This window comes from Etheostoma spectabile, chromosome 4, assembly GCF_008692095.1.
Source record: "Etheostoma spectabile isolate EspeVRDwgs_2016 chromosome 4, UIUC_Espe_1.0, whole genome shotgun sequence".
Classification (NCBI taxonomy): domain Eukaryota; kingdom Metazoa; phylum Chordata; class Actinopteri; order Perciformes; family Percidae; genus Etheostoma; species Etheostoma spectabile.
Genome location: NC_045736.1, coordinates 27260784 through 27270809, shown reverse-complemented (window position 1 = coordinate 27270809; position 10026 = coordinate 27260784). Strand labels below are relative to the sequence as shown.

The window sequence follows — 10026 nt, the reverse complement described above, 5'->3', positions numbered from 1 at the left end:
AATGGTGAAAAGTAAAATAATAATAATAATAATTGTAGTAGCTGAGAATTGCACACGTCAGGCCAGTGTTATTGTTATTAACGTTATTAAACGTGTGATATGAATTTTCTGTAAACTGCTTTGTTTTTTTGTTCATGTCGAGAGAGAGAGAAAGAGAGAGATCGAGTGAGAGTGAGAGAGAGCGAGAGAGAGCGAGAGAGAGAGAGAGAGAGAGAAAGAGCGAGAGAGAGAGAAAGAGCCTGTCTGATGCAGTTAAACCTACAGGTCACTGAAGGATGTGTCTGTGCGCTGTGTCTGCTGCATGCTGGGTCTTAAATATGTCATGACAAGTGAGTACAATATGTTTCTTACAAAATTATTGTCATACAGTGAGGTTTAGTGATATATAAACACAGTAGGCTTTGTGTATTCCTGTAGGCTACATGCCAGTAATGAATCAAATGTATCTTTAATCTTTACTTTATTTAGAAGCGTAGTGTCAAATTCTAATGGCTGTGGCTATATTGATTCTATTTATCAGATGAACTGATTTAAAGTTTTCTTAAATGTGAATAAGTTTGATTTGACTTGTTCAATTTGATATAATACTACATTTCTCCCTATGCACATCCTTTGAACCCCCTAAAACTGTTTACTGACTATCTAAAATAATGTGTTAAACTATAACAAATAGTTTAAAATGTGGATGAAATTCTCCAGCTGACGAGAGACGAAATGGATGTGTTCCTCTGTTTTATCCGTGAATGAAAAGAAAACTGGCAAGATGTCACGTAAGGTTTATCACTTGAAGACATAAATTATTAATGAATAGCAAAATCAAGATCTCACATTATCACATAGCTGTCAGAATATCCCCGTGCTGCCTTTCATCTACATTGTAAATGTTTCCTAAATGGTGATTAATAATAGATTAACTTCTCTGCAATTTCCAAGATGCCCACTCATCACTAACAGCTGAAACCTCAGCTACGGATCTGACTCTGAATCTGTGGTATCCATAGAGAATGATGGTTTCTTTTTATATTAAGGAACTTATAATTAAGTAAGTCAATTAAGGAATTTTAATTTAGGAAGAGAAATATGTTAAAGCATTACAGTTAATGTTATGGTGAATTTAAAGGCATGAAAATATCACCTTTTTCACATTTTTTTAACATTAATATGCGTTTCCCCACCCTGCCTATGGTCCCCCAGTGGCTAGAAATGGTGATAGGTGTAAACCGAGCCCCGGGTATCCTGCTCTGCTTTTGAGAAAATGAAAGCTCAGATGGGCCGATCTGGGAGAAAGAGACTTCAGATATGATATTAGGTGACCACTAAGGTCTATATAAAAGCTTCCAAAGAGCACCACGTCATGGGACCTTTAAATACTAGTTTTGAGTTAGAGAAATTACATTTTCTCTCAGATTAACAGTTCTCGTTTCACTAGTTTCTTCTCTCCTTTCTAATAGTCCTGGTCGGTTGTCTTTTATTTTCAAGAAACTGAAGCAGGTGATTTAAGTGGATGCCACAATGGATGTCAAACTGGATTCGACAGCTATGAATGAAAAGATGGGTGATGGAAGTGAAGGCAAATCAAAGTTTCATGACTCACTAACAACTGCCTCAAAGCTGCCCATTATGCCGGAAAACTCTATCGCAGGTCCAGGTGTGTTTACAGAGAACAGCATTTATTCTAATCAATATGTACGTTATCAATTAAAGTAGCTTAGAAAAACCTTAAGTTGAACTTTATTTGTTACAGGATCTTTGACTGAAGGCACCAGTTTTTCAGAACAGATCTCCACCAAGGACACTGAATTATCGTCAACTGTGACTGTAGATCCCAAAGTCATAGGTACTTTAATCTATGAACTCCAATAATAGCTAGTTCCTCTAAAAGCAGTTTTCATGATTATTTGTTTTCTCTATCTGGTGCAGAAATCAACTTGCCTGATAACCTAAAAGGTGAGGTGACCAGAGCAGTATCCATCTGTGGGCCATGCTCTGTGGAGCGAGAGCAGCCAAAGCCTCTATGTGCCCTGCTGCCTTCCTCTAAGGAGCCCTGCACAGTCTATGAAGTGAGTCAGTCAATCACATCAATCAGCAGGAGTCAAGAAAGCCTCAAAATCACTACTGTCCGCACGGAGATGGATGGTGATGGTAAGGACATAAAACGGTTGTATATTCCTCCTTGTAACTCCAGTTTACTCCACTTAATTTCCCATTTTTGGGATCAATACAAATCTATTTTCATTACATGCTCTTTCCTCAGATTGAAGCGTTCTTCTCTCACCTTGCCTTTTTTAATTTTCTATCTTTCTTTCCCCCAGACCTTTGTGCTGCAGTCCTGTTGGCTTGCCTCTTCTGTCATCCGTTGGACTGTTTATTGGCCATGATGAGAGGATGTAACGAGTGTGTTTGGTCGCTTTGCTCATCGTTGTGCGGCTGCGAGCCCCGCACCCTGCAGCCTCTCTTAGACATCACCCACCACTGTGACCTCTGTGGGTGTCTGGGTGTTCGCTGCTTGCTGTGCGACTGTCCTGCCTGCGACATCTGCCTTCAGGCTACAGAGTGCCTGGACCTCGCTCTGGAATTCTCTCAAATGCTTTACCACTAATGCTCACTGTAAGCAAATAACCACATCCAGACATGAACCAGTGGGAATCATTTATTTGTTAAAATCTTCCAAAAGCCAACTTGTCGGGGCAAGACAACAGACTGTACAAATGCTACCTGTTTATGGTTAACAATGTCGATGTTAGCACTCAAATATATGTCATGTAAGACATGGTTAATATTGTGGAGAGTGATGAAGTATGAATAGAACAGCGGACCACATGTACGTAACCTTATGGGACTGGGAGCGACCGATTAGCACTGAGCTATGGAGTAGAGTTGCTTTTAGCTCAAAAACAAAGTACAAACATGTAAGCTCTGAATAACCTGGAAACCTTAAAACCACCGCCAAATGTTTTGGATGAATAGTTTAAATGGTATGTACTGTATATCAATAACTTAGGAAGTTGTGTAGGAAGTTTAAAAAAACAGTGAGTTAAAAATTCATTAACTGTACATAAGGTTGCATTGAGCATCTGACGAATTAAATGCCTTTCTAAATGTTGTGGCTATTTTATTTAATAATAATTGCATTTCAGGCTTCACACAACAAACAGTTATAGGTTATCATTACAGACATGAGGCTAGTGGTTGGTTTAAAAGAAGGCCAAAGCCCTCTAAAGTCATACTACAATGTCTAGCAATAATGCATTATTAGATATATCGCTTTTGATCATCAAAAAAGAAGAAGAAGCCACAATCTTGGTAGAACATGCTAACCAGAAAAAATCACTCAGTGACCGCCGAGGTTAACGGGCAAACACTCACTGACAGCACAGAGATTAGTCAGGAGAAACTACTTATCAAACTATTATTCAGGTATCAAAAAACTAATGCGATGAACTACAGTACTATTGTAAAAAGTAAAACTTGTTCTGCATTTCTCATACTGTCTTGCATTTCCATCGACAGAGTGAATATATTCAAAAATAAAAACGCTTATTTGTAATTTGTAGCTATTGTGGCAGAAGTTCTGCTTTGGCTAACTAGCTGCAGCAGCAAGTGATTTTCCATTGCTTTTAAGGTTCATTACAAATACATGCAACCCGGGCATTAGCAGTCCACTGTGTTCTGTGATAGTAATAAAAACAGACAAAAGCTCTCATAAAATGCATAGACTAGCCATAAAATAAGGTGCAATAATATTGCTCAAAATAAAATATTCTTATATACAATATGCAGTAAATATTTAACAATGTGCCAATTCCCCTTACAAAGATCCCTTCTGTAGCTGCTGGTGAAACAACCCAACATGGATGAGCATGCAACTGCTATTATTAAACCCTGATTCCAGTCAGTTAAAAAACACACACAAAAAAAGAAGAAATTTATATATATGTATGTGTATATATATATATATTATGTTGGCATCTCTTAATCAACTTTGTTATGCCAGTGTTGTGATAAAAGAAACCTCACAGCTCTCTTCTCTATAAATGAGCACATTATAAATTCAAGCAACCTTTATATCCCTCTTAAATCTCTTAAATTTTTTTATAAAACTATTTAATAACGTATTACCTCTTAATGCCATGTCCGTATTGTACAACATTCCATTTGAATAAAATTGCATTTATAAACCCAGACATGATCATCTGACCAGCTTCAAAGAGGAACAATAATAATTAGGTCTGTATTGTAAAAAAAAAAAAAAAAGAAATCAAGAAGAACACACTCTCCTCAACATGTATATTAGTTTAGATCTCAATGTTAGCCATTTTTGCTTTTTTGATTTCAGTTCTACAGTCCTAGAAATAGACTCACGTTATTTAAGGATAAACTGCACTTCCTGACATTCTGGTCCTTATAGACAGTCCCTGACCGCCAAACGGAACTCATCACAAGTCCTCGTCCATTTCAAGGCTGCTGCTGCGACTGCTGGTTTTAGAGGCACCTGGTGACAAAGGAGAAAACAGCGGCTCCACCGCCCTCTCTGGAGACAGGGTGCACCCATCGTCCATTAGAATGTCTCCCAAGCCCACGTCAGGATAGAGTGCAGAGGCAGAGGTGTCGTCTAGCTCGGCAAAGCTCAGGCTGCCCAGGTCCAGGGGGCTGCTGATGGTGACTCCTGCAGGAGAGTCCGAGGAGGGCGGGGACAGGAAGGAGGCTGGCAGAGGCTGTCCAATGCCTGCCATGCCCAGATTTAGAAGGTTTTGGGAGGAGACTCCTCCTGCACTGGGAGACAGAGACGGGCCACTATGTGGGACCTGCTGTTGATGCAGCAGAGAGGGGTCGGAGCTCAGGCCGTGAAGACGTGCCTGCATTTCCAGTTCCTGAAAAGAACAGCAGTGCATTTAAATTCAGGTGCCATGTTCTGGAATGACTGAAAATTAGGGTCGGGTACTGAACTAGGTACTTCTTTGGTTATTGACAGAAATACGTCAGAACTACCAAATCACATTAAAAAGTGCGATGTTGGGTGACATTATTTTGTTACGTCCCCTCCTTTCTGTGCTTCCGCGCGCTAACCCCCCATCCCCCAAATCCTTCTTGTCGGTTATTGACTGAAACGCTGGAACACTGTTTGTGTGTGCTTCGTGGTGCAGGTGGGCTTCTGGAAAACTGTTCGCCACCTCAGGAGGAGGAAGTGGGCAACCCTCCAAGCTGTGTACAGTAAGGATGGGATGTTGTTGACCTCAACTGAGAAGATAATAGGGCGGAGGAAGGAGCACTTTTATTTATCCTACATTGGCACACCACTTATTTGTTGTGAATGACTGTCAAACAGCATCTCTTGTTCAATAACAAATAGTTTTTGGAGGAAAATATATTAGTTTACTAACACAAAAGACTTTTGACTTTAATGCATAGCTATCACCAGATGAGATGTTTCTAGTTTGTAGAAGTAAAAAAAAAAATCTAAAAACCTTAAGCGCTAAATATTTTAGGATCAAAACTTAACTCAGCAACACAACTCTGTAGTCTGCAGAAATGTGTATCAACTAGTCCTGTGGTATGCATTTGCATCTTTGCAAAACATGCAATTTGGGGACCCACTCATCACTGTGCAGTGCCTCCAATGTGGTCTAAAACAACTGGTTAAGTGATACATAGCGGCTGTATTTGAGTCTTGGATATGCCACCCTCTTGGACCCTCTAACACAGCGGACCAACAAATACTGACCTGGATGCGTAACATTAGACTGTGGTTTGCATGTTCCAGCTTTTTCTGACGCATCTCAATATCCTTGGCTCTTTGCTGCTCCTTCTGCAACTTCCTGATGTAGTCTACGGAAGCTTTCAGTATGGTGCCTTTATTCCAGCGCATCTCGCTGACATCATTGTGATATCAGTATACATATATTGTAGAGGCAGTGATGAAAGGAAACAACAGAAACAGAAAAAATGTTTTTAGTACACAACAGTTGAAGCGACTTAATTCTAAAAATCAAATACCATTATTTTGAATTCATCAAGTGACTAAGCAACGGATAATGAATATCCTTAAAAAAAAAAAAAATCTGACTGCGCTTACGGGTCACTTGACTTGGGTATCAAAGTTCCCAACTCCTTTATACGGTCATTGATGTTGAATCTTCGCCTCCTCTCGACTGTAGACAAGCAAGAACGTCAAGGCAGAGAGGGAAAACAACATACTTTAGTATACTTTCAACAATCAGTTATCACTGAGCAAGCATTTTTTGATATCATATAGTTTGTATAAAAAGATGGATGACATAATAACTCCCTAAAAGTGAAGCCAAAACATCTTGATCGCCCCCCGGTGGGTGGCTGCAGTATAGGTCATAAACCCTGCCCCCTCAGTGTTAGCTGATGGGACATGGACCAAACTTAAACTTTAAAGTACATGTCTTCAATTTTTTTTTTCCCCAAGGCTGGTTTGTGTCAGTTTAGGTAGTTGCCTACATCAATAATGCTGATGTATGGTCATCAAAAGATTAAAAGAACAAATGGGTTGTCCTAGAGTTGAAACAGGCAAAAGAGCAAGGAGTGGAATATTATGACTTTTATTCTGCATGGCAATACGGCATTCCCATTCAACAAAGTTCTCAAAATTGTTGAAATAAAGCTTGACTTACTAAGATTATGGTTGTCTTTTTTCTGCCTTTCTTTCATAAGTGCTTTGTTATCTGCATCTGAGAGACAAGACAAGACAAGACAAATTCATAGTGTTCCATGCAAATAAATATTATCAAACTTAAAAAGTAAAAAGTCAAGAAGTCAAAAGTTTGTAAAAGTTAGTTACTGTACCAGTAATTTCTCTTTTAACTTTTGGAAGATCAGCAGGGCAGGAGTTGCTGACAGTGAAAGTAGGTGCTGCCATTCCAGGGCTGTGGTATATATCCAAAAGATTTCCTGGGAGCTACAGGAAAAGTGTGTTATAATAAATGGTCATTGATGGCCATATGCCGAGAAGCAAATATGTAAAATCAGGTCTTCTCCATCCCTGCTTAAAAGTTAAAAACACATTTAAAAATAGAATCAAAGTGGGTTTCTGTGACATCAGATAAATTCTAGCAACCCTGCCACAACAATAAGGCAGGTATTAAAATTACATTTTGAAACTAAAATTTGAATCAACAAATGCTGTTGAAGGATAAAGTGTCAAATCCAACTATATACATTACATTCTTACATATTAAAGCTGAACAACACCTGCTGCTATTTCAAAAAAGCATTACCTTACTGTGCTTCTTTTTCTTTTCTTCCAAAAGCATCACCATAATCCTCATTTTAAATTTTCTTTCAGCAAAGTTTTTAGGTTCTTTCTATCTGACAAATGAGTTGTTAACCTGGCAGCTACAATGTACCATTTTATGAGTAGTATCCATTTGGTCTCCCTTCTCCACTGTCTTGTATCATGGGATACCTTTACCCCGCCCAGGCAGCACTTTTGTGACGAATTGAAACTGAGTGTCAAAAGTATATATTTACTCCTACGACTTCAGAATTCCACACATGAAAGAGACCGTCCATTCACAGAAAAAACACTTTGGTTATAAAACGTTAGTGGGCTTGACCTGAAGTCCAGTGTTATCCTGTGACTGTAAACCTAACGAAAACGAGACTTTAAAAAGAAAGTATTCACGGTTAAATAAGTACATTGTTCTTCATACCGTGCTGGGCAACTGAAGACCTGAGTCAATCAACGTAATGATGTCGTCATTAAAACTGGATTCAAGACTAATGATGTCGTCGATCACATCGTCAATCTAGATAAAGCAGATGAGAGAAAACACCAGTCAGTAAAGTCCTTAGGGTTAAATCTGTCAGACTAATCAATATTTACAGTATGTACATAGTGTGCTTTGTAATCTAAAACTAAAAAGAGTGTGTGCGTGTGTGTGTGTGTAAGAGAAGTGCTTGCAAGATTAAACTGTAGGTGCGGTATTTAACATCTTATTGTGACAACAGGCCAACAAGGGTATGATGACAAAAGGCATGCATCAGCGTAGTGGGACCTTCGGACACAATATTGCAGAGCAAACAAAAAGTAATTAAGCTAGAAGTGAACAGAAGGTTAGACATTTAACTTCTCCAAAATTGCACTGTACGTTTGCAGAAATGCAACTATTGACAAGGTTGTGCAATCTACTGTACCAACAAACCAAACCCACAAACAAGAAGTTAAACCACTAGTATCAAAGCGAGAATTTTCCATACTTCCTCCTTGTTGGATCCGATGTTAAGCAGAGCCATAGGACTGTTAGGGACACTGCTGGCAGTAGGAGCGACTTCAGGGGCAGAACTGGACTGCGGCACAGGGGACACACCCATGGTCTGAGTAGTCGCGTTGTTGCCCAGAGTGGTGGAAAGGTACTGCTTCACCTGTTGCCTCTGTGCCTGCTGGATGTGGTACCTGGTGGGGTTCTCCAAGTGGGTCTGCACCTGATCATTTGAAGAGTTATTAAGAGCTAATGTTCTGACATAATCAGACTTCACTACATACAGAACACAAGTGATGAGCATACAAACAGGACACTCTTACTTTCAGCACCTCCACAGGCACCTGTGCTGGAGGGGGACGGGCAGCATTTGGGGGCAGTGTGACAGAAATGGCTGGAGTGGAGTCAGAGGCCCGGAGCTGAGAGGCAGAGGCCTGCTGCTGGGCCTCACGTCGCTCCTGCTCCTGGGCTTGTTCTCGCATCAGCTGCTGCCTCAGCAACACACGTGACGACATGGCTGAAGAGAGCAATCCAGATCTAGAGATGGAGCAGGAAAACAAACATTATAGATAGGTAATACCAGTATTTCAAAGTATGCAACAGGTTTGTGTAATTACACAGTGCAATCCGTAAAATCATCCACTATAGTATTCTAGTGAACATGCTTTGGAGGCCAATCCAGATGTGGAGCCGAAACTGGTATTTACAACATCATTTCCAATAGAAATTTTGCATTTTCATTCAATAATTTATAAATTAAGTTATAGTATATATATTGGCAGTTCCAATCCAGTTTGTCTCATTTGTTATCTTTAATGCTTGATGATAGATTCTCTATAGATGTACAGTGCATAATACAGTTTTGCCTCTCTGTTCTAAAACCTTCCTCTGCAACAGCGTGGGCTTATAAAGACTTTACACACAAGCCAGCCTGTACACCTGATACAGACATTTCACCCTCTCCGAGTAAAATAAATAAATGCATTCTCTACGTTTCCAAACCAAATGCAGCCGCACAATTCAAAAGGCATCGTTGCAACTTGGAAGTTGTTTACATGTCTGCAGAGTGCAAAACGGGCCGTCAGTATTGCTTCATCCTACAGTGGGGCTCGAAAGTTTGGGCACCCCAGGTAAAAATTTGTGTTGTGCATAAAGAAGCCAAGAAAAGATCAAAAATCTCCAAACTGCATCAAATGACAGATTAGACATTCATATAATATGTCACAAAAAAATAGTTTTTTTTTTTTACACTTTCAAAATAACAGAAAACAAAAAATGGCATCTGCAAAAGCTTGGGCACCCTGCAGAGTTAATACCTTGTACTGCCCCCTTTGGAAAGTATCACAGCTTGGAAACGCTTCTTGTAGCCAGCCAAGAGTCTTTCAATTCTAGTTTGAGGTATCTTCGCCTATTCTTCCTTACAAAAGTCTTCCAGTTCTTTGAGATCTCTGGGCTGTCTGTCACACACTGCTCTTTTAAGGTCTATCCATAGATTTTCAATTATGTTGAGGTAAGGAGATAGTGAAGGCCATGGCAAAACCTTCAGTTTACGCCTCTTGATGTAATCCACTGTGGATTTTGAGGTGTGTTCAGGATCCTTATCCATTTGTAGAAGCCATCCTCTCTTTAACTTCAGCTTTTCACAGATGGCATCAAGTTAGCGTCCATAATTTGCTGAAATTTTATTGAATCTATTTTTCCTTCTACTCGTGAAATGATCCCTGTGCCACTGGCTGGAATACAACCCCAAAGCATGATTGATCCACCCCCCCATGCTTAACAGTTGGACAGAGGTTCTTTT

At 39.7% G+C, this 10026-nt stretch overlaps 2 protein-coding genes across 3 annotated transcripts in view; one reads left to right on the top strand and one right to left on the bottom strand.

Annotated features, from left to right (window-relative positions):
- The first annotated feature begins 1867 nt into the window (after window positions 1-1867).
- si:dkey-245f22.3 (myoD family inhibitor domain-containing protein 2) lies at window positions 1868-2699 on the top strand. Its single transcript, XM_032512655.1, has 2 exons — window positions 1868-2142; window positions 2313-2699. Exons 1-2 carry the CDS (start codon window positions 2130-2132, stop codon window positions 2597-2599), a joined length of 300 nt encoding a protein of 99 aa, XP_032368546.1. The 5' UTR covers window positions 1868-2129; the 3' UTR covers window positions 2600-2699.
- Window positions 2700-3080: 381 nt separating this feature from the next.
- tfe3b (transcription factor binding to IGHM enhancer 3b) overlaps window positions 3081-10026 on the bottom strand; it is an 8504-nt gene continuing 1558 nt past the window's right edge. Inside the window, exons 2-9 of one of the 2 annotated variants that reach the window (XM_032512635.1) lie at window positions 8549-8762; window positions 8224-8448; window positions 7677-7772; window positions 6811-6922; window positions 6639-6695; window positions 6074-6149; window positions 5723-5888; window positions 3081-4871 (exon numbers count right to left, since the gene is read on the bottom strand). In XM_032512635.1, the coding sequence (XP_032368526.1) occupies window positions 4437-4871; window positions 5723-5888; window positions 6074-6149; window positions 6639-6695; window positions 6811-6922; window positions 7677-7772; window positions 8224-8448; window positions 8549-8740 (1359 nt within the window). In that variant the 5' untranslated portion in view covers window positions 8741-8762 and the 3' untranslated portion in view covers window positions 3081-4436. The remainder of the gene's footprint in view (window positions 4872-5722; window positions 5889-6073; window positions 6150-6638; window positions 6696-6810; window positions 6923-7676; window positions 7773-8223; window positions 8449-8548; window positions 8763-10026) is intronic. The other variant, XM_032512636.1, reaches the window with a different exon arrangement.